This window comes from Diorhabda carinulata, chromosome 11 (assembly GCF_026250575.1).
Source record: "Diorhabda carinulata isolate Delta chromosome 11, icDioCari1.1, whole genome shotgun sequence".
Taxonomy (NCBI): domain Eukaryota; kingdom Metazoa; phylum Arthropoda; class Insecta; order Coleoptera; family Chrysomelidae; genus Diorhabda; species Diorhabda carinulata.
This window is the reverse complement of record NC_079470.1, coordinates 4,595,043-4,617,537: the sequence shown is the minus strand read 5'-3', so window position 1 is coordinate 4,617,537 and position 22,495 is coordinate 4,595,043. Positions and strand designations below refer to the sequence as shown.

General features: G+C 32.8%; 2 protein-coding genes across 2 annotated transcripts in view; both read right to left on the bottom strand.

The window, feature by feature from the left end:
• The window catches only part of LOC130899213 (zinc finger protein chinmo-like), a 125,780-nt gene extending 120,830 nt beyond the window's left edge, over nucleotides 1–4,950 (bottom strand). Inside the window, exon 1 of the mRNA XM_057808964.1 lies at nucleotides 4,712–4,950. The gene's annotated coding sequence lies outside the window, so the exon portion shown is untranslated. The remainder of the gene's footprint in view (nucleotides 1–4,711) is intronic.
• A 3,659-nt stretch (nucleotides 4,951–8,609) lies between these two features.
• LOC130899298 (tyrosine-protein phosphatase non-receptor type 23) lies at nucleotides 8,610–22,199 on the bottom strand. The gene is made up of 16 exons (XM_057809132.1): nucleotides 21,819–22,199; nucleotides 21,500–21,702; nucleotides 21,272–21,449; nucleotides 21,074–21,218; nucleotides 20,737–21,014; nucleotides 19,438–19,614; nucleotides 19,211–19,384; nucleotides 17,934–18,095; nucleotides 17,612–17,846; nucleotides 16,323–16,525; nucleotides 14,390–15,607; nucleotides 12,865–13,632; nucleotides 11,509–11,637; nucleotides 11,266–11,450; nucleotides 10,044–10,351; nucleotides 8,610–8,922 (listed from the first exon to the last, which is right to left on the bottom strand). The coding sequence occupies exons 1-16, from the start codon at nucleotides 21,903–21,905 to the stop codon at nucleotides 8,798–8,800; spliced, it is 4,575 nt and encodes a 1,524-aa protein (XP_057665115.1). The 5' UTR covers nucleotides 21,906–22,199; the 3' UTR covers nucleotides 8,610–8,797.
• Between the last annotated feature and the right edge of the window lie 296 nt (nucleotides 22,200–22,495).

Genomic DNA, 22,495 nt, shown 5'->3' with positions numbered 1-22,495 from the left:
CTGTATAGCGGAATATACCAAACAATCTTAATTTTATCGACAAAAAAAAATCTACACCTTATGTTATAAGAAAGGTGCAAGACCCGTTTTTATTATTTATTCATAAAATCTTTTAGGTAAATTAACAATGAAGCAAAGCATTACAAACACAATGGGAAACGAGCGTAACCAAATTTAAATAATGCATAGAGGATGGCGCTTTTTTCATTAACAGGTCCGTATTACATTATAATATGGTCAGCGGTTTCTTCTAGAAGAATTCATTAACTGAAAATGTCTGGCATGTAAAATAGTGGATATAAGCAAAACGCCAATAGATTTCGTTGAAAAATTTCTACCTAGAGAAGTCGGTATACACATACGGCCCATTCTAGACGGATTCACCCATTCAGTTTGAAGAAACATGGCCACTTTCATTTTTCCGAAACGTTTTTTGAGCCCTGTTACGCCATGTGGAAGTCTACGTTGTGATCACGCTACTTAAGTGGTACACTCATTTCAAACGACCTCCATTGTCACCCAAACTGACCTATCGGGACCAATTTTTTTTTAAATGTGCGTTATTTACTCTACTTTAAACTGGTGTTCTCAAAATTAACTTTGAATCAAAAATTTTCCGAGAAATCCTAAAAAACTAAAAAATTGCTTTTTTGCAAACATCGATTTTTCAAAAACCCCACACTTAATTTGCGCGAATTTTGGATATGTTTTTCGGAAACCCCTGACCTAACTTTTTGCCAAAAGGCAGTTAAGCAAAAAGCCCCGTTCGGAAAATACGGCCCCGCAACGAAATTGTCGGTTTTCACCTATCCAAGCCTCACACATATTATGTATTTCACTCCCAGCGCTTATAATGTAGATTTTATCTTAAAACTAACAACTCCATCGTATTCTACGTGAAAAAATACATGGAAAACATATATAAATCTATTTAGAAACATTTTTAGTAGCACACCGACAAATAAAAATCTCCGGATAAATCCAATATTATTTCCAAACCTAGTAATAATTTATATTTTCGATCGTTTATTTTGCAAACAATTATTAAAATTCCGGGAACCTTCGCCTGAGTAAAAATTTATTTAACTTTATGCCAATACTCTTATGTCACTTGTTCGCTTATCAACAAAATCAATATGGCCTACCCCGCCATTATTAATAAAACCCATACGTCACGTCGACCGTTATATTATATTATAATCAAACACATTGTACAGGGTGCGGCAGCATAACTTCCTTTTTTCAAAAGTTAATAAAACTTATTGTATGAATCAAAAAATTTTTATTCGTTTTTTATAATACAGGCACATACATAAAGTTTTGTTTTACTGAGTTTTGAAGATCAAATCAGTTAGGTGACGTCCCCCATTCTCCATACACTGAGTAAACCGATTTCTGGCGTTTGTCATGACTCTTGCCAGCATAGCAGGCGTTATGTTGGCAATTTCTTCCTGGATGTTCGTCTTCAAATCTTGTAGGGTCCTTGGACGGTTCACATACACACGGGATTTCAAAAAACCCCATAGGAAATAATCACAAGGGGTCAAATCGGGAGAGCGGGCTGGCCACTCCAAATCGCCCCTAATTGAGATAAGGCGCTCTGGGAAGTGTTCCCTCAAAACAGCCATCGATGTTCTTGAAGTGTGTGCCGTTGCTCCGTCTTGTTGGAACCAAGTGTCCCCTAAGTCCAACTCATCTAGCCGTGGGAAAAAAAATTCCTGTAACATGTTTACATACCGGTGCGAATTCACTGTCACTGTGACTTCATTTTCCTCAAAGAACCAGGGACCAATAATTCCACGTGAGTAAATTGCACACCACACTGTGACTTTAGGTGAATGCAAAGGCCGTTGATGCAATTGTCGAGGATTGGTATCAGCCCAGTAGCGCATGTTTTGTTTGTTTACGGATCCACACAAATGAAAATGGGCTTCATCACTAAAAAAAACAATAGCGTCCTCAGGAACGACTTCCAGAAAAACCTCACACGCGTTCCTCCGAGAATTGAAGTCACGTTCAGAAAGTTCCTGCACAATTGCCATCTTGTATGGATGAAAATGAAGATCATCATGAAGTATTCTCCTCACAGAACGATCGGAAAGTCCAAGGGCAGACGCATGTTTGCGCGCAGAACGCCGTGGTGATCGCAACACTGAAGTTCTAACTAACTCAATGTTCTCCGGTGATCTAATGGGCCGAGGGACTCCAGTTCTTCGTCTTGTCACACTTGCAGTTTGTCTGAACGTAGTGACCCACGTAACAATTGATTTCCGGTCCGGGACAGGGGCCAAGGGGGCTAAATTAAAGCGATTCCGAAAGGCGCGCTGGGTTGCGATCACAGAACATCCGCTCGAAAAGTAAACGTCAACGGCAAACGCACGCTCCTCACTGTTCCAACGCATGATGGCGACTGAACTGTGCCGGGACAAAACTTTATAGTCCCCCCTCTCGAACGAGACCACTAGCACTCCGTTACGACATCTACCGACTAAATGGCGAACTTTTTAAAAAAGGAAGTTATGCTGCCGCACCCTGTATATCATGTTACTATTTTTGTGGCATTTTCGTATGCGTATGAGAAATTTTGCCAGTCCGGTCCTGTGCACTGCGTGCAAGCCCATGCATACCAAAGTTTTCGTGTTCGATCGAAGACCAAATGAAAACAATTCGAGAAAGTACTATGCATGAAACTCGCCCAACGGTACTTTGGTCGAATACGAATGCAATTTAAAACGCCTGAACGTATTGTCTTAAAAGATGCATCTAACTGTATAAGTCAGTTCAAACATGAGCGTTAATAGGAAGGTCAAATCGAATGGAATTTTATATATAAATTTTCATATTTTTAATGTGAGTACGTATAAACGTGAAACGTTATTGTAAATAAATTTAATTAACCATAGAGAATAACAAAAAAAATAATGAAAATATCGAATGTAACCTGTTTTAATAACATTTCCAAAGTTTCATATTTTTGACAGTATACGTACGTTTTGTAGTACGAAAATATTTGTAGTATTTACGGTTAAGGTGCGTTTTCAGTTCAACAAAACGAATCTATTTAAAATCGTTAAAGTATCGAAACATATTTTGAAAGGTGTGAATATTGATATTGACTTTAGATTTCTTGTAAATAAATAATTTTAATACTCTTTCGCAAATAAGAGATTTTTGGTACAAAATATTTTTGATATTTTAACCTAATTTTGTATTTAATGAAAATAAAACTTTAAATCAATAATAACTTCATAAATCGCTAGAGTACAACTGTCGATGTCAAATTATTTGTTTATAAATACCGAAATTAAGCCGAAATGTAAAAAATATTAAAAAATCTATTATAAAATTTATTAAATGAAAGTTGTAATCCATCTCATTTAATTAATTAAGAAGTTCTAGATACTTTAAATTTCATATAAGCACATAAAAAATCTTAAACTAGTTTCTATCTCATAATTCGAAAATTTCCGATTGATTATTGAAAAAAAAACTGTTATTCGAAGGTGATTCACCCTATATCATAAATCCTTTTCAAAAATGACAAATTTAATTACACTTTTTATTTAAATATATCAATAAACATCTCCCATTATCCATTATATATAGATTCGAATGTATGAAAACAAAATTCTCGTAAATGATTTACCCTGTATAATAAATTATTATTTACAAAAATGATAACTCAAAATAAGAAATCGAATCGGTTATTTTCAATTTTACTTCTTATTTAAGCATAGCAATACTCATCACCCTGTACATCTTGATTCTAATTCTTCAAAAAAAACTGTTTCTTTATCATAAATTATTCTTTTGAAAAATGATAGATTAAAATAAAAAATCGAGCTGTTTCGATTTGTTTTTATTTTACTCCTTATTAAGTATATAAAAAAAAATCACCCTGTGTATCTAGATTCTAAGGACTATAATTTATCAGATTACTTGGATTATAATGACTAAAATTTTAAATTTCAGTTGCTATATTGTAAATAATAATTTTTTGAAAATTTATTACAATTTACTACTATCATTATTCTCATATCTGTAAAAAAATATTCCCACTTATTATTAAAATAATTAATACCACAATTATCTTCCTTTCTAATTCTAATAAACTACTTGTATAGACCTTAATTATAAATTACCAATTCAAATTTACAATGTAATCTTAAAGTTGTCCACACTGTTTAATATGGTCTGTCATACCATTTGTGAATAATTCAAATTGAAGATAAATAATTAGACCTACATAGAAATCATCTTTCAAACATGATTTATTTAACCAAAAATATTTTTCAATAACATAAATGGTTATATCAAAGTTTTATTAATTAATATAATAATCTGGGAAAACAGCCTATTTATCTGTTAAATGAATAATGGATTAAACGCGGATCTATATACACCGGCTGTACAGGTAAGTGGGAGTTGATTAGGATATTTGCTCTCTTATACCTACCTAGTCAATGAAGTCAATCAATAGTACATCAACGCATGCATATACGCGCCTATACTCTTCAAATACTTATTTTAAAGATTATTTTAAAATCTTATTAAATTTTATAAATATTTTGTAATACAAAATATAGTTTGACAGCGTTTATTCTTTAATTAAATTTCAATATGTAAACAAATTTTTATTTACTTGCATAAATCGGTTAGTCGCAAAATGAAAACGTTTATAAATAAAGTAATAAGTGAAAGTTGAACTCACCTTATTAAAACATGTAAATACGAAATCTTCACTAATTTGGAATTTCCATCTATTATTTCTACACAGCAAGTATCAGGTACAACGGGAATGGTAAAACGCGCCAAATACTACTTCAACCTAACATTATCACAAATATCACAACGAGTACTAATTTATAAAACAGTTAAATTTTAACAAAAAACTATGCCAGTTTTGAGATGCATTTCTAACACCGGAAAACAATCAATTTTACTTGTCTAGTTTTGTATACTGACACCAGTTCCTGCACCTTATTTGGCGCATGTCAAATTTTACCTTGTCAGTGCGTGTTTTTCTACTAGAGTTTTTTTTGTTGGAAACTGAAACGCGGAAGGTTGCGCGTCGTTTTACGACTGCGCCGACCGCACGATAATAGGACATTCGACCAAAATGAAGCGCGAGAGCGGCAGTCTCGTGGGAAACAATTAGAATTGAAAATTTGTACAATAATGCGGAAAAGTTATTATTCTAATGATAACTGTACCCAGATTGCTATCTACGAATTTTGCGTTGCTCTTCTTACGAAGAGAGGGCGTTGTTATAGATGAAAATTGAAAACATTGATTTTTAATTAAATTAATGTACAGGAAACGATAAAAAAACATTTAATGTATCTAGAAGATGTAGTCAATTTAATACCATTCTGTTGATTTAGATTTAGCTGATCAACCATTAAACCTTCTATTCCTATCCACTTTATATATTATTATAATTATAGCATTTCACTGAGCAACATGAAGAAGTTATGAAAAAAAAGAAGCACTGCTCTTAACGTTCATCGACCTGAGAATAGCATTCGACTCAATGCAAATAAGCAGCGGGTAGAAGATAATAAACTAGAGATAGAAAGAAAAAATAATAACTACCACGAGAAGCGAGTAAAAGTGGATAGTATAACTGAATGGATGAATTAACAAAGATCAGAAGGTTCTAAAATGGAAAAAAAGATAAAACAATGGGAAATTATAAGCCCACTATTGTTCGCAATAAAAATGGGTTCCGCGCGAAACAAGATATATATATTTTTTGATAGTGTACACTGTGTAGAGTATGACGAATCCAACGGTACCCTTCTTTATATGTGTTATCAATCAAAATCTAAAGAAATTTCAGTTCAAAGTTCGCAACTTCAACATGAGTTTTTACGGAAGCCATAGTTCAATTTCAGTAACCGAGCGGAAATTAGGAAAACGGCCATATTGTTTCTGTCATTCAACGAAAGGGCGCGAAATTTAATCACATTTTTTTACAGTTTCGTTTCGATTTTTGGCTCATTTGGCACTGTAACAAATAATAATCGATATCGTTATTCGTTTACATACACAAGAGGTCTCTACATATACTTTATAATTTTATATACTCGACGCTGAGTGGCTGTTTTGAAAAAATCAAATGAACGACTATTCATCTTTAATAAAATGTTAACGTTTAATTCAGCAACTTTAGTGTATTGTTTTAGTTCATATATAATTAATTTAAGATTTTATTAGCTAAAAACTTTTATAATTTATATCCAATAGCGGAACGGAAATTAGTTAAACGGCCATATTGTTTCTATAATTCAAGGAAAGAGCGCGAAATTTAACTTCATTTTTTTACAGTTTGTTTTCGATTGTGGGTCATTTTTACACGCACAAACTTTTTTTTGGGATAGGCTATAGATCTTAAATAGAAGATTCCTCAACAGTTTCAAAATCCACGTTTCCGTAAATATATTATCATGATCATGGAAAAAAATAAAAAAGGAAAATAAGTACTAGAAATTGAAACAACACAGAAAAGTTCTAGCTAATTTTCAGATACCACACTATAAATAGCTGGTGGAAAATCACACTGTATAGATAATTGTGGGAGCTGACTTTTAACTAAAGGTAAAGAGTATTGTATTGAATTCCCAGCTAGTAAGCTGTCGTCGATTTGACATCTGTCAGATGTCTTTTTGGTCAGCTGACGTCAATGACATCAAAAAGACTTGTCATTTTGAATTCTTTTATATGACGTAAATCCGAGATGTTTATAAGACGGTATTTTCTTATTGTATTGAAAAAAGTTGTTAATTGTTTTTCCGTGAAATCAATATTTAAACAGTAAGTACATTATTGTTGTCTTATGTTTGACCAAGAACGAGGTATGTTGCTCCAACATTATATTCGTACTTATCGATATATCAAATAAAACATCAAATCAGTTCTTAAAAGCCCTGTTTTGAAAATAAATACACGTTTTCTCTAAAAACAATACAGTATTGAAAACTACGTCAAATTGTAACTTTTAGTACAGTCAGCTTTTCGCGTTACGTCAATAGACAACTGGAGTGTGACGTCACGTCCGTCATATTGTTACACTAGGTTCTAGTTCACTTTCCAATTAAAGCTTGTGGGGTAGTGTGTGTTCTTTAAAGTTATTTAAAAAGTGTTTTGTGCCAGAAGGTAATTTTCTCTCAAAATTTATCGAATAAAATACGATAAAATCACTAAATACATATACGATTCACAAACTACCTAACCTACGCTAACAATGGCAGTATGTGACGTCAACACTCCTCTAGTATTTTATATCGTTGTGTCTTTTTACGATTACTACTGTCAATTTAAAGAAACTATGAGGTATATCTTGTAGTTGGTCTTGTGGAGAAGACAATCGATCTTATGCTGTTGCTTGATTTCTGTTGATAGAAGAAGATAGAAAATATGTGTTCGATAAATCGTAGATTGAGTTACGTGATGGAAAACCTCCACTGTTGCAACTATAGAATAACAAAACGAATATGGAAAGAAAGAGCTATATGAAGAAGGAGAAGGGACAGGCCAAGAGAAACATGAAACGAGCAAATAACTGATATGGGAAAACGAAGGCAACAGACAATAAATCAAATGATACTAGAACAGGACAGGAAAAGATGGAGGAAAAGGATAAACGGATAATTAATACATATGCATTTTCGACGCCCTAGAGAGGGGAAAAAATGAGAAGAAGAGTTCTTCAAAAGCTTCAACTATAATATTGTCAGGTACTCCTTTGACGTGTTTTATATTAGATATTTCGTTCCAATGTTCAGAAGAAGAAAGATCTCAAGTTATTTTATTTTTGATAATCCCTCTTCACCAACTCGAAAAGTTTGAACCTCTTAAGCCTTCTCTTTATTCGTGTGGTTAAAAAGATCTCAATTACTAAACATTGGTACGATGATTTAGTCACAAGTCATGACACGTGGCGAATTTCCCTATAATTTGGTCAACCGCATCCATATCAGGCAGTGAAGTCCAAAATACCCCGCTAAATCCTTATGGAAATTGGGTTTCAGACAGTTTTTCTGAAACTTGGAACAATAATAGTTCAAAGCAATCTGCATAAGTCTCCATGGGTTCGAAATCCACACCCCCCTTCCCCCCATTGATAACCCTGTGAGACTTTTCACCACCTTGCTGCAAACTATCACTGCGCTTAATTTCAGAAAATCTGGCCGAAACCCCTCCTTATAGCACCATTGGACTGTTCAGTGGTCGTTTTGAGGGGTTGGGTGATTTTGGGATATCGTGCCGAATGAAACTTTTGAACCTTGAACTATCATTGCCATTGGTCAAAACCCAAATTACATAAGGATTGAACGGGGTCTTTTCATGTGTGACAGGTTACAGAATAAAATGGATTTTTGAGGTTTCGTATGTTCCTATCGGTTCTTAGCCTAGGATAATATATTATTGAATGATTTCTGGAATTGTACCATCAGAAAAGGGATGCATGGGATTCCGAATTTACTTACATTCACTGTTAGTGATGACAAAACCATTTTGATTGGATGCATATAGAAGTACTTCTGCATACAATAATTCAACTACCACACATAATTCGATATTATTAGTAAAAGTAAAACTACCAATTGAAATGCAATGAAGATACTTTATTAATAAATAATACTTTTTAAATAAATCTACTTGCAAGTTTATCAGCGTTATATAATTATTTTAAAATAATCAAATTGGGATACAACAGGGGATACAAGTTATTATATAAAGGTAGCAATAAAATTTTTATTTTATTCAATATTACTTAACTAAATTAAACATACTACTTTTTATTGGCCCAAAACGGATCCAAGGTACTCAAAGGATCTACATTTTTTTCGGTTTTAACGGTAACCGGTTCTTCTTGTTTCTTCGGTTCTAGTTCGTTCAACTTCTTTCTTAACATATCTACAACATATCAATCAATATAATTAAATCAATATTTTCAAAATATTGCTTCAGAAAAAAAATGTTTATATTTTCATGTATTATGTAAATTTTTATTTCTACTGAAAATATAATCACAAACCACAATGGAAACTGGTGTTGGTGAATTCAAACTGGCAGTAGATCCTCATTACTGCTAGCGTATGATACAAATGCTTTTCATGCAGGAATTTTTTTATTTAAAAGTGTGTGGAAATGAAACATAGAAAGCTTAGGTATCAAAAATAAGATCTTTTTGGTTTGGGTTACTGAGAAAACTGACTCACTGACTTCTTTAAAGGACAGTATGTTTGTGATAAGACTGGGTGTAGCAAAAAATGGAATAAGCTGATTTTGTGTGGAAGCAACTTTAGATCACTTCGTTGCTTCTGATGAGAAATATGGAGATAACCTTCTACCAGGTTTTTCTGTGGTATCAGATAGTTCCCCTATACAAAAGAGAATCACTCTATAAACACTATACTTCTCACTAATTTCCCTACAGGACAAGAAGCACTTGATAAGACTGGTTCTAGCAAAAAATTGAGAGTGGAGAAGAAGAAGCTTTGGATCACTTAATTACAAAATGCCTTACGGTTACAAGCCATAGTAGAAAATGCTTTGCATGAAAAACTGATGTGACCTCATGAAGTCAGAGTTCATAAGGGTGAGGGCGAGATATAAATATTTTTTAATGGAGGGTCCGAATAGATCCTGAGGTCACCTTCTGCACAATCTAAAGTAAATTGTAGACAATAAGAAACCAGAGCAAATGATACTCTGACAGGGCAAGGTCACGGATTTACCGAAACTTTTCAACCAAATAATATCGTTAATAAATTCTGGTCTTTTTTTTTCAAACATCTGCTCAAATCAGTTGTTGATAGTAGATAATTGATGGTTTGTTTCAAAACTTGTTTGATTTCGTTTCCTTTGACTCTAACTCAAACGCCATCTATTAAAAAGTACCAACATCATTTCCTAGCCTATTATAAGCTTCACATCCACCTGATTTGGATACTGGTGATTTATGTGATTCAAATTAACTTGTTTCATGTATCAATCTGCAAATTTGTGATTAGTATAAGTAAAATTATACTCACCTTCGGAAACAACATACTTTATGTAAGCCAAAAAACATTCGTAGCCAAATTTCAAATGCTCTCTATCTCTGAGGATATTTTTTCTGTAATTGGATAATTTGATACCTAACGCGGTTAGATCAGGTATGGAATTGGCGTTGTTTGTAACGTCAAATATGGCAGCAGTTAATAGACAGAGCAATCCACTTCGTCCGATTCCAGAAGAACAATGAACCACCACAGGATGTGTATTACATTTCTGTTGTTGGTAAAGGTTTATCGATTCCAATATGTAACTAATAAATGCATCGGGATTTGTCGGGAATAAACTAAAATAAAAATGATGTTCAATCGAATTTTGAGAGAAATTGGTAGTAAAATATATTAAAACAGTTTCCAATAATAAATATATATTATTATAAAGAAATATTGGAAAGATTAATGTAAATAGTAAAATTTCTTTACATAGGACAAACATCCCACTACTTATAAAATAGATTAATGAGTCATGAAGACATTAAAATGAAAGTGTGTTAACAACTCATGACATAGTAATAGTCCAGGATTCAAAATAAGGGTAACTGCATTTCTAACCATTTTCTCATTTTTAAGTACTATTTTTGACAAAAGGGTAGTAAAGTATATTAAAAATAGTAGTTTCCATGAGAAAAACTGCGCTTAGGAAATTAATATAAAGAAATATATGAATAGTGAAATTTCTTTACAAAGGACAAACATCTCACTACTAATAAAAACTAAGTTTAGGGAATCAATATTGAGAAATATATTAAAGATTAAAATAAATAGTAAAATTTCTCTACTTATGACAAACACCTCACTATTTATGAAATAGATTAAAGAGTCATGATTATCATTATAAAATTGGTTTAACAAACTATGAAATAGTAGAAAAAACGCCATTTTCTCATTTTCTTACTACTATACTTGAGAAAAATGGGGATTTGAATTTTTTAGAAATAGTATTTCAACAAGTACTCTCCTTAAATAAAAATATAAAATTTTATAGAGAAAATTCTTTTCGTCTTCTCAAAAAAACTGTGTTTGTGAAAACATGTTCTATAATCTCTTACACCCCCAATAATTTTTTTATAACTTGAAACAGTAAAATATAACTAAATCTGGAGAATTTGTTGGCTGGAACATCGATTTGTTAACTATTTTTTGGCATTTTTTATCAATTAAAGTAGGAAGAAAATGAAGGATCATACTATATATATCTCACCTGCCTGGCCAAGAGGTAAACTGTAAATGCAGCACAACACGAGATTCTCGTTTTTCCGGTAAATTAACACAAATCAGTCTTTCTATCCAATGAGATTTAACGATGACACTTTGTAAAGTGATAACCATGTTGATTACATTTATACTTTGTCCTTTCTCTTTCGGCCAATACACGTCGTCTCCAATCTGAAACCCAAATTAACATCAACAGTGTTTCACTTGTCACTATTCGTTATTATCATACCTCATTATCACTTAGTAGGCACAATATCAATTCCACTTGTTGTTCTCTAACCATCGTCCACAAATCTCCAACTGTTCCTGCCAATGGAACCTGGGTTACTATAAACGGAGGCATATAAGGAGAAACGTCCTGCAAATAAAAAAAAATATTGATCAAATAAAAGTTAGTAGAATATAGCAGCAGTTACACTATTTGGACTTTCGAGCCGGGTAGAATCAGTCACTTATAGAAGGACCAAACACTATAATTATAGGTATTATTGTAGCAGTAATAATCATTTATGAAGAAAATAAATGAAAGTAAATAGATTATTGTAACAATTACAACGCTTGGTCCTTCGAGCCGGGTATGAACCAGTAACTTATAGAAAGTTTATTGCAGTGGTAGTAAATGGAGTCTAATAGAACTTCTAATTGAGTAGATTATGTCCTGAGAGTAAATAATAATAAATTTCTGTTTATTATGAACAGATTTAATTTTTAATGTTCGACACATAGATTTTACCGAAGTATTTTGAAGCCAACTTCCCTGTAACCTTTTTAGATCTACTATGATCCCCTAAATTCTACTTGCATAACCTATAAGACCGAATCGTTCATTTAGTTCCTTGTCAGTGGCTTTTCTAAGCCTAATAATGTGAACTGCGTGTTTAATAAACTGCCATATTGACATAAAACGATCTAAAAAAAGACTTTTTTGTTAATTCCACCAATTTTTGCTTTTACGACCCTCGTGCATCAATACCCAAACCATAATGACTTTTCAGCGTACGTTTTCAGCATACAAACAATCTCATACTATTTTAAAGTTGGGAACCAAGTGTCTTTGATCGTCTGTAAAGATGATAAATAGATGAATGCAATGCTTGGTCCTTCGAGCCGGGTATTAACTACCGACTTATAAATCCGAACGATCAGACACACTAAAATGATCGGGTTGTAAACAATGTATTCCAGAAATGTTAATTAAGTAGAGATAGTGTTGAGTACACAGGCCGAAATGTTCACTTAAAGTGTTTTAAGCACACAAGCAAACCCATACTACCTTGGAGTTGAGAATTGAGTATTTTTGGTCGTCTGTCAAGATAATACATCGACGATATGTAAGTTTCTGACTTAGTTAGGCTTACTGGGAAAGCAAATTCTTATTTTAACATCGTTTTCCCTGGTCCTACGCCCTTCAATGACTATCCACTAATCTAGTGTTCATCAAGCACCTAATAACAATGAAAAGAGCTTAAAGATTGAACCTTAATCAATGAATTAAACGACTTGTTGTTGGGGTTGTTTTTCCTTAAGTTATATTTGAACATATGTACTGTTGTCAACACCGAAAAGTCCAATGTAAAGAACTTACCTTGATAAAAGAGGCGTTAATGTAATCGTCTTTGCTATCACACAATTCCACCCGAGAATAATCATAAGGCAATATATCCGGATATCTATTTTTCATCGGATAACATCTGGCGACAGAAATTATTTTTTTCTGTAAGTCACTATCCTGTTGATCTTGTATTTCTTTCCATTTGATGTCCAAAGTAGTCGGTCCGCTTAAAGTTTTATGCGTCAAAGTTTCGACGAATTTTTCGTACTTTTCCAATTCGTTATTGAACAAGTTCTTAACGTCCTTGTTATTCAGCGGTTTGCTCGGTAAAATTTTCACGTTTGGTCTCTTCACTTCCGGTGAAGGTTTCTGTGTTTGACTGACGACCGTTGGCTGCGTCGTCGGGGTGGTAGCACTTTTAGTTTCCGGTTCAACTTCCTGAGGTTTAAGAACAACATTCTGCAGGGGTACCAGAGGAGCTTGGCTGATATTAAAGTCGAGACCGCTTAATAAATCGATGTTGGACGATTTCGTAACAGCTACAGGCTGTTGTTGTTGTTGTTGAGTAGATACATTGTAATTATAATTAGGTTGGGTAGTTATAGGGTAATAAGAACCGTATACATAATTTATGGTAGGTTGAGTATTCACTGTTTGACCTTGGTTTGGTAAAGAAGTTCCAGTTGTAGCTTGTTGAGGAAGAGGCGCAGTATTTCCGGTGGGATAATACTGATTATAATTCTGGTTCGTATTGTACTGTGCAGGTAGCGAAGGTGAAGCTGTAGGTTTATTTTGATCCACCTAAAACAATTTGTGTAAGTTTTAAAATGGGAAATATACAAAGTTATACAATAACTCAATGTAATTTGTAATGTTACATTTGTGTTACCAATTTTTTTTCTAAATAAAAATAAATTCAATGCCATGCAACGTTGCGAAGTGAAAATGTATTTCAGATATTCTTGAAAATATTTTAATAACTTTTTGATAATTTACAAAATTATGAATTATATTGTTTTACGAACTCGTCCACGACAAGGACCGTGAAGCCAGTCATGATCGAGTATATTAATGGAATCTAATATTTGGTGGACGCGCTGGATAAAAATTTACAAAAACAGTTATAAAACGACAATTTTTTGTTTATTATAATTCGCAATATTCTATGACCCTGTTTATGGAATCAATGTCTAATGAGACCTTTTCGTTTGTTTACATTCTAGAAACAGAATTATCGAGAAATCCGTTGTAAATAAATATGTGCTTGTTTATCAGCGAGTAGTCAGTAAATAATCTGATGTCATTTCAAACACATCAGGATAGAAAAGTAAACCAAGAATTTAAATAAAGTAGTGTCAATAATAGGTTAGTGAATAATAAGTCTAAGTGGTTAGTTTAGTGTAAGACTATAAATAAATTCATTAAATAAGTAAGAAGTACCATGTATATAAATTCACCCCATCGTTAGGAACAGTTTAAATAAATTAGCAGAAAAACTTCACAATATAAATCAATCAACTAGCAAAACTTTCATTGAAATTAACTGAAACTAACTCACCTGTGCATACAACTGCATATTACTTCCGTTCTGATAAAACTGTCCCATCGTCGCTTGGGAAGCGGCATAAGGGATCCCAGAATAATAAGCAGAATCTGTGGAATAACCCGCGGTTGGATTTGCTTGGTTCATATATTGATTCGATTTAACAGGATTCGTGCCACCCAAAGGATTAGAATTGTAATACAACCCATAACTACCGGTCATAAAATTAGGATCCGAAGGAATTGTTGTATTTATACTGGACATATCAGTTAAAGGTGATGAATAAATTGAACCAGTGTTAATAGGGGTTTGATTAGGTTGAACTGAACTAGCGTACTCCACATTATGGTATTTTACTTGACCAGATACGAGCTGGACGTTACTGGAGTTCGGTAAATTCGTATTAGGGCTGTATCCTTGAGGATAATAAACATTCCGGTCACCGACAGTAACTGGGATATTTTGATATTGATAATTAGTGGTATTTTTAGGAGCAACTGGTTGTTGTTGTTGAATAAAACCGGAGGATGAAGAGCTTTGAGCGGAAGGATACGAATTAGTGGTTGTAGTATAAGCTTTAGAGCAATCGTATTGAGTATTGATGTTAGATTGAATGCTATTGTAAGTTTGGGTGGTTGGTTCGTAAGCTGTAGGAGTGTACGGTTGTGGAATATAATTGCTGTACGAATACTGGGGATAATTTTGAAGTTTTTTAGCCGAATCTTCATTGGAATTTTTAGCAGTTGGTAAATCTGTGACTTCAGAACCTACAGGATTTGGACGGATACCTGGCGGTAACTCCATATTGGTACTGTAATTAACCGCTGGTTGGGGATATTGAACATTTTGATTAGGGTATATATTTTTTCTGGAATCTAAATAATCTTTTAATTTCGGTGCAGTCGAAGTAGCAGAATTTTCCCATTTAGGTGCTTCTGATGTCAATAACAATTGATCACGTTCTTCTTGTTGTACCTTACAAGTACTCTTGATCCTTTGCAATAATTTCGAAACGTTCATTTCTAATTTAGTGTAAAATTCTATTCCTTTATTGGCTTTCGATAATAGATCTTCGTATGAATCGTAAGATGCAATTAAGGATGTGATCGTAATGGAACGTTTTTGAAGTATATCTTGAATGTATTTTCTGGTGGTTACAGCTTGGGCGTAAGCATCTACTACGGCTTTCTTAATATTTTCTTGGGCGGCTGCATTTTGTTCGATCAAATATATCTACAAATAAAAAGCCACAATTAAAAACTACAAAAAATAATTATATACAAATTACATATTAATAAGCGAAACTGTTCCACTCTTAGTTATTCGAGATTTTCGTTGGTTCAAATCCGACTTGAAAGACCAAATAGTATATTTTTATGAGTATTTTTGTTCTAACTCGGTTAAATCAATAATTAGTCAATAAATACTGGTTTTCAGGCAGGGAAAAAGTATTTCTGAAAGGTATGTATTTACTCTATTATATTAGACCAAAGAAAAAAATTTAGATCTAAACCTGCTTTTTACAGAATAAAACAGGCATATGGTACAGTATGATGAGGAGGGTAGTTAAAATGTCTGCCAAAACTGCCATAATTAAAACAATTGAGGATATTGTACACCTTTAGATTGTTAAGAACAAGAAGTTATCAATGGGGTTCGTTGTAGAACAAATAGATTAGTATTGGGAAAGAAATCTAACACAAGATGTCCAGGAAACAACAAAAAATGTATTTAAATATAAATTACCTATAATTAATGTTCAAGGAGTTCCAATGATCATTCTATTAAGAACAATCCACAGAATATAAACCAGGGTTACATGAAGACAATTGGGACTACTAGATATCTTCAGATAGGTCAGAACAAGGTATGTTCAAGGGAGAAACCATGTAGAATGAATGGATTAAGATTGGGGCAAAAAGCCAAGTATATTTTTAAATATACTTACCAACTTTTGATGTTTTTGTAGCTCTAGTTGGAAAAGCTGCTCCAGAGATTGATTCGGAGATTTGGTTACTAACGAACTGGTTATATCATCTTTGTGAACGGATTCTCTGAGTTGTGCCCATAGCATAGCCCTTTGATTGCGCATTTCTTCTACTGTTGCCACCAAAGTTTCTAAATCTTTCAAGGACTTCTCATCAATATTCGCTACAATAAAAAGTAAATGAATTTAACATAGGCGAGCAAAAAAGTATATGAAAATGGGTCTTCAAGCGAACTCACATAATAGAAATCAACACCAAGCAAAGCAGAGAAGACTGGGAAGTGAAATATGTTAAGGTGATTGAAGCGACTCAAGGCTTTAAAAGATATGGACAATAAGTTGAGTTAAACAGAAAATATGGATTAATGTATCGATGCAAGTGTTGGATAACAATAAAAAAGGAAAATATATGGTGAAATATGACCTAAGCAGAGTAGGAATTATAAATTGGCAGGAAAAGACAGGAAATTGGAAGTTATGGTGGGAAATAAGCGAAAAAGTGCCGACATGAACTATGTCCTCAACAAAGGGATGTAGAGAGCATATTTGTGGCGCAATCCTATTAGGTGTGTTTAGCCATTATTTTTATTAATATTCAAGGAGTAGTTCAAACGATCAATCATTAAGAATAATCAACAAAATATAGAACACAGTTACATTAAGAGAATTAGGGGTGACAGATACCTTTCAATGGATGGTGTCAAGGTGTCATCAAGGAAGTGTCTCTGAAAAACAATAAAATAACCCAAGAAGTTCAGTTAGTAGACCTAGCATAAGACATGAGCATTATAGAAAGATATATAACATAAATAAGAAATATTTAGGTGTTTGTACACCTTTGATTCTTATATCTAATCATTTTCACAGGAAAACGTACAAATTTCACGATAAGAACAAAAAACGGTACATTTAAATGTAAATTATGTATGATTTATATCAAATTATTGCTGATGCTCACAAGAATTAATGCTGTTATAGCTCAAACATAAATTAATGAGAATAATGACGGTGATGCCCAGCAAATTTGGTCAACGGGGGTACTGTATATCTTCAGATGTATGAGAATGGGTTTAATCAAGAAAGGGACCATGTATAATGAATAGATGTTCAGAATATCCAATTGATAGACCTGGTATTAAACTTGTTGTTAGATGTTAGATGACAGGAATAATATTATTTTTTATATTTATAACCCCTTATTTCATAGGAAAACAAACAGTACATTTAAATATTAATTATTGATTACTTACGGTTAGGTAATTCAACAAATGGTAACTGCAGCTGCAATTGCTTCAACGGTTGCTGCAATATTTTCAAATTGGCAACGTGAGCAGTCATCGCTCTATGTAATGTTTGATTCGAATCGCTCGCTTTAGTATGGGCCTCTCTGTATTTCGCTGCTTCCCTTGTAAGGTCAGTGGCTAATATACTTGGGGGTCTTTTTCCGATTTGTTCTTGATACCCTTTCTCGGCTTCTTCTTCAGACTAAATAAAAAGTATATACACATGGTGATTTAAAAAAAAGGACATAGATTTGATATTGTGTCAGATGTTATAAAAATTATGGAATACCTTTAATAGAGCGTCTATTTCATTCAAATTCGCCTCAACTTCTTGATAAATGTTGGACAATTTTCCCATAGAACTTATTAGATCTTGAATGGCGTTGGGTCGAGCTGATAAAGCAGCAGCTCTATCTATAAGATCCTGGGGTATACCAGTAGCTTGATGCATCTAAAATAATTCATTCAAAGTATACATTTCCAGTATCTTGATGACCGAGCTTCACTCGGTATTTTGTTTTTCTTTTAAGAAATTATATTTAAAAAAGAATGAAAAATGAATAATATTTTTTGGTCTTGCCCACATAATAATCACAAGGGTAATTAGTTTAATATTTAGGTCATCACTGTTTCAATTTTGAAATCGGATCTTAATCTAATTCTTTCTTTCATATTATATTACGGGTATGAAGACCGGACTTGACTTTGCGTCAAACCCAACAGATTCGAAAGTTTGCCCTTGGAATTTATGGACAGTCATGGTAAATGCGTTCCAGTCTGTAAGAGTCAAAGGTTATTGTTAATAACAATTTATGCCTTTATTATATAAATACACAGACTGTTACCAGTCTTACACCATTGCAAAGTTCTTCTGATACATCTGAATTACTCAAAACATTATTAAAGCAATTTTTTTTCAATTTTAATTTGTGTGGTGGCAAGTCTGAAATTGAGAAATTCTGTTGTAAATTCAACTGCTCCTTCAAGATGATATTTCATTGAGTCATAGCTATGGTAGATTTTGTACTCTCCAGGAAGTTTGTCAACTAAATCATCATTAATTTTTTCAACATTTCTGTTAAGAGGCGCGAGTATTGCCCGGTCTTTCAAACCCTCATAATTTCCATTTGCTAAGCAGTTACCGTTGTTTGGAATAATATTCTGTGATAACTCAATTTCTTCCATATTATTTAGGGACAGATTAATAAATAATCAGCAACTTGTCGTTGCTCTATATGTTTTTCTCTAGGGTAAAAGTCTTAAAAATGGACCATAAGGAACCGCTCGATAGAAAGATTTAATAACTATTCTCACGTAACTGTGCAGGCAGAGAATGGTGAAAATCTCCTCCTAGTACTATGACTTTTCCAAAGTAAGGAAGATTTAAGATTGTGACTACCCATACGCCACCTTTTTTTGTTATTTCACTTCCGAGTATATCATTTTTCTTCCAATAAAAAAAGTTGATTATCAAAAACCCGAATAAAACGACATTGCTAAGAAAAACCATATAATGAGTCTTCTTGAGCCTATCATATTAAAAATTAACAACAAAAACAGATTTACCTTAGTCAACAAGTCCAATTGCATAGAAGACATAAATTCAGCTAAAGATTGATCTTTAGTTTCGATTAATTCACCTATTTGGCGTAGCATTTGGGCTTTCTTTTCACTGTACAAAGAAGCCGCTTCGTGTGCCTCCATTGGTACTAACCGTGAAAATATATCTGGTCCAGAAACCTAATAATACAAAATATATTAAAAAAACGTAATAACAAATTAATGCTACTAACCTCGGTATCATTGATGCTAAACGGAATCCCTTTGACTAAAGAGGCACCCTTAACTTCTTGTAGTTGATCTTTATCTGGTACGGCTTCGTGATAGATATATTCGTTTTCATTTTTGGCCGCCTTTCTTTTACCTTCAACCACATCTTGAGTAAAAGCCAAACCTTCGTTGATTTCTTGCTAAAAAGATTTTAAAAATCATTTTCGTCCTTTATGTATTTCTCATATCAAGTGACCAAAATAGCTGAAATCTTGAAAGAACTACAACAGACATCAGAAAAGCTAGCCAGAAATTCAAATTAGTCACGACAACAAAGGTCTTAATAAAGTTATAAAATAACATTCAAAAATATATTTGCGACATATTAACCTGGGAAAAGAAAACTAAAAGGAGTAGATTCTTTTTGGAAAGCTAATACATACATGTTCCAAAATCCAGAACTTCCAATAAATCTATTTCTACCTGTTGCTAACTATGTTAATAAATTTAAAGTGACAAAGACCAAAGAAAAGATGGTATGTAGAGGTGATGGAAGACCTAAGAGAAAGAGAGGATTCAGAACTGAAAAATGAAAGCAAAGAATAAGAAAAAGTGGAATGGAATCACCTCCATGCTATGGGCCTACAAGGTCTTCATGTAGCACCTATATATAAATATAATAGAACAATCCCCCAAGTCTCAAGACTTCTACTTGCCCCAAATAGACAACTCCACAGCTAGGCACTAGTGACACATTGTAAAATGTTAATAAATAAAAGCTTCCATAAAAAAATTATCAATTTTTCTCAATAAAAAATTTAACAGAGCTAATTGGAAAATAATTATAATGACAGGCAGACTCAGAGAAGACTGATAAATAAACCTAGCATGAGACAAACTAAGGCTCACATAGATGGGCCTTCTGTCTCTCTTACCAAACTACTGCTCTAATCAAATTTGACTGGTGATTGGACTTTCAACAGGACACAGTTTGGAGTACCATTGGTGCCTTACAGCTTGCCTATCATAAAAAGGTTCAAATCAAAGTGCCTAATCTGCTTCTCAAAAGAAAACAGCATTTGGTAATGTCAAGTGGAGCACAAAGGGCCTATCAGAAAGCCCATGTGCCTCAGGCATTTGCCACCCACTAGGCTACTATGAACTATAAGGACATTCAGTACAGTTAATAACTTTAAATAGTTGAACTATAGAAATATTTGACATTTTCTTATCAAATAACAAGACTAAATTGACTTTTAGACATTTCACAAGCATTTATGTGTTTTTTATCTATAAAAGTATCAATGACAAATCAAACAAACCTGATGAGTTTGATTTTTGTATGTGGCTGCCCATTTTTTAGCTTCTTCGAGTTGTTCAGATGCTGCCTGATAAAAAGCCACCCTTTCACCCATTTTCTGTTGTTCTTCAGCTTGTTGTCCTTGAAATAGCAAGGAAATGCACTTATAGTAAGCTAACTTGAATTGCAAATATTTGATCCATTCTTTATATGATTTATCTCTGAAATTATCTTCACTCACAGATTCCAAAATACGTAAAGATTGTTTATAATAACCATGAACTTGAACTGCAACTTTTGCTGAAATATTAAAATATACAATATAAAAATATTGTTAGTATTGAAAGACTTTTAATTACCAATAATTGTCGGTTTCCTGTTATCAAACATACTCTTTTCTAAAATACATTCCTGAGCTTGAGCTAGAGAAACTTGTTGGAAAAAGTGTATAAGTTCTACTAGTGAAAGATATACGATGTATTGGTAATGTTTTTCTTTAACAGTCTAAAAAATTAAAATATCACATATTGAATTTATTAAAAAGAAATTAATCTTACTTGAAAAGCCCAAGCCGCGCACTGAAAATGAGTACATGACATTTTCATACCGTCTGGATTATTTCGGGAATCACCAGATCCCAAAAATGAATGTAGAGCTCCAATATTGTACATAATTGCCATCAATTCAAATTGAATATCACTAGATGAATAATTTAAATCTAATTGATTATTTTTCCTGTAAAAAATTTAGTCAATAATTATTATTAAAAAATAGGAGAATATTACCAAGAAACATTAACTGATGCATCTTGATGTTCCTCCATTGGAAATCTCGATTTTAAAAAATGTAGTTGACAATAATATTTTTTCAATAGCTGTACGCCGTTCACATCCATAGATGGTCGAACTGCAGCCGCTCTCAGCGAGTCTAAATTATTTATTTCCGTTGTATATGAATCTGGATCTTCACCATAGAATGTAGCAATATACTGAAATATAATTAACACAACCCTTAAAATTTATAATACATAGGACTAATATTCTATTTAAACTCGAGATAATAAAGTAGATATTCCAAATATAAATTATAGAGAGTATAACATACTTTCTTTAGCTGTGATCCAAAGTGGACATTATCGGTACAATGGAGTAGATCAAATGATAACATTGGTAATTTGGGTGCAGCCTCCATTTTTTTCACTAGTCTAGCTACTAATTTCAACTATTAATAATAAAATATTGATCAGGAAAATAATTTTATGGTAAATGATAAGGATCGCCAAAAAGTAAAAATTTACCGACTGTGACTAATATAAAAAAGAACACGTATATGTCCCAACAAAGAGCTACATATTATCAATGTTTGATTAAAATTTTTCAATGCAAATATGGATAAACTAATAATTTGATATCAGATTGTTAAAAATAAATCCTGTTGTATGTTGTCAAAGTGTCTACTATACGTCAAACTACATTCCATAGAACTAAAACTTTCTCTTCGTAAATGCTATTTAGGAAACTTGGATGTCTCATGAAATTTTAAATATTTAAAATAAGATATTTTATAGATTTTTTCATGTAAGAAGTGTAGTTTTATATATTCACAATAAATATATAAATATTCTTATTGGAATTCTAGGAACCGTTGGTGATATTCATATTTGTCTGTTTATACCCCACTGAAAATTACAGTGAGCGCTTAGAAAACACGCATGAACCACAAAACTAAAATCTCTTCTTATTGTCAAATTATGCCGTTTAATTTATTCATTTTCAATATAT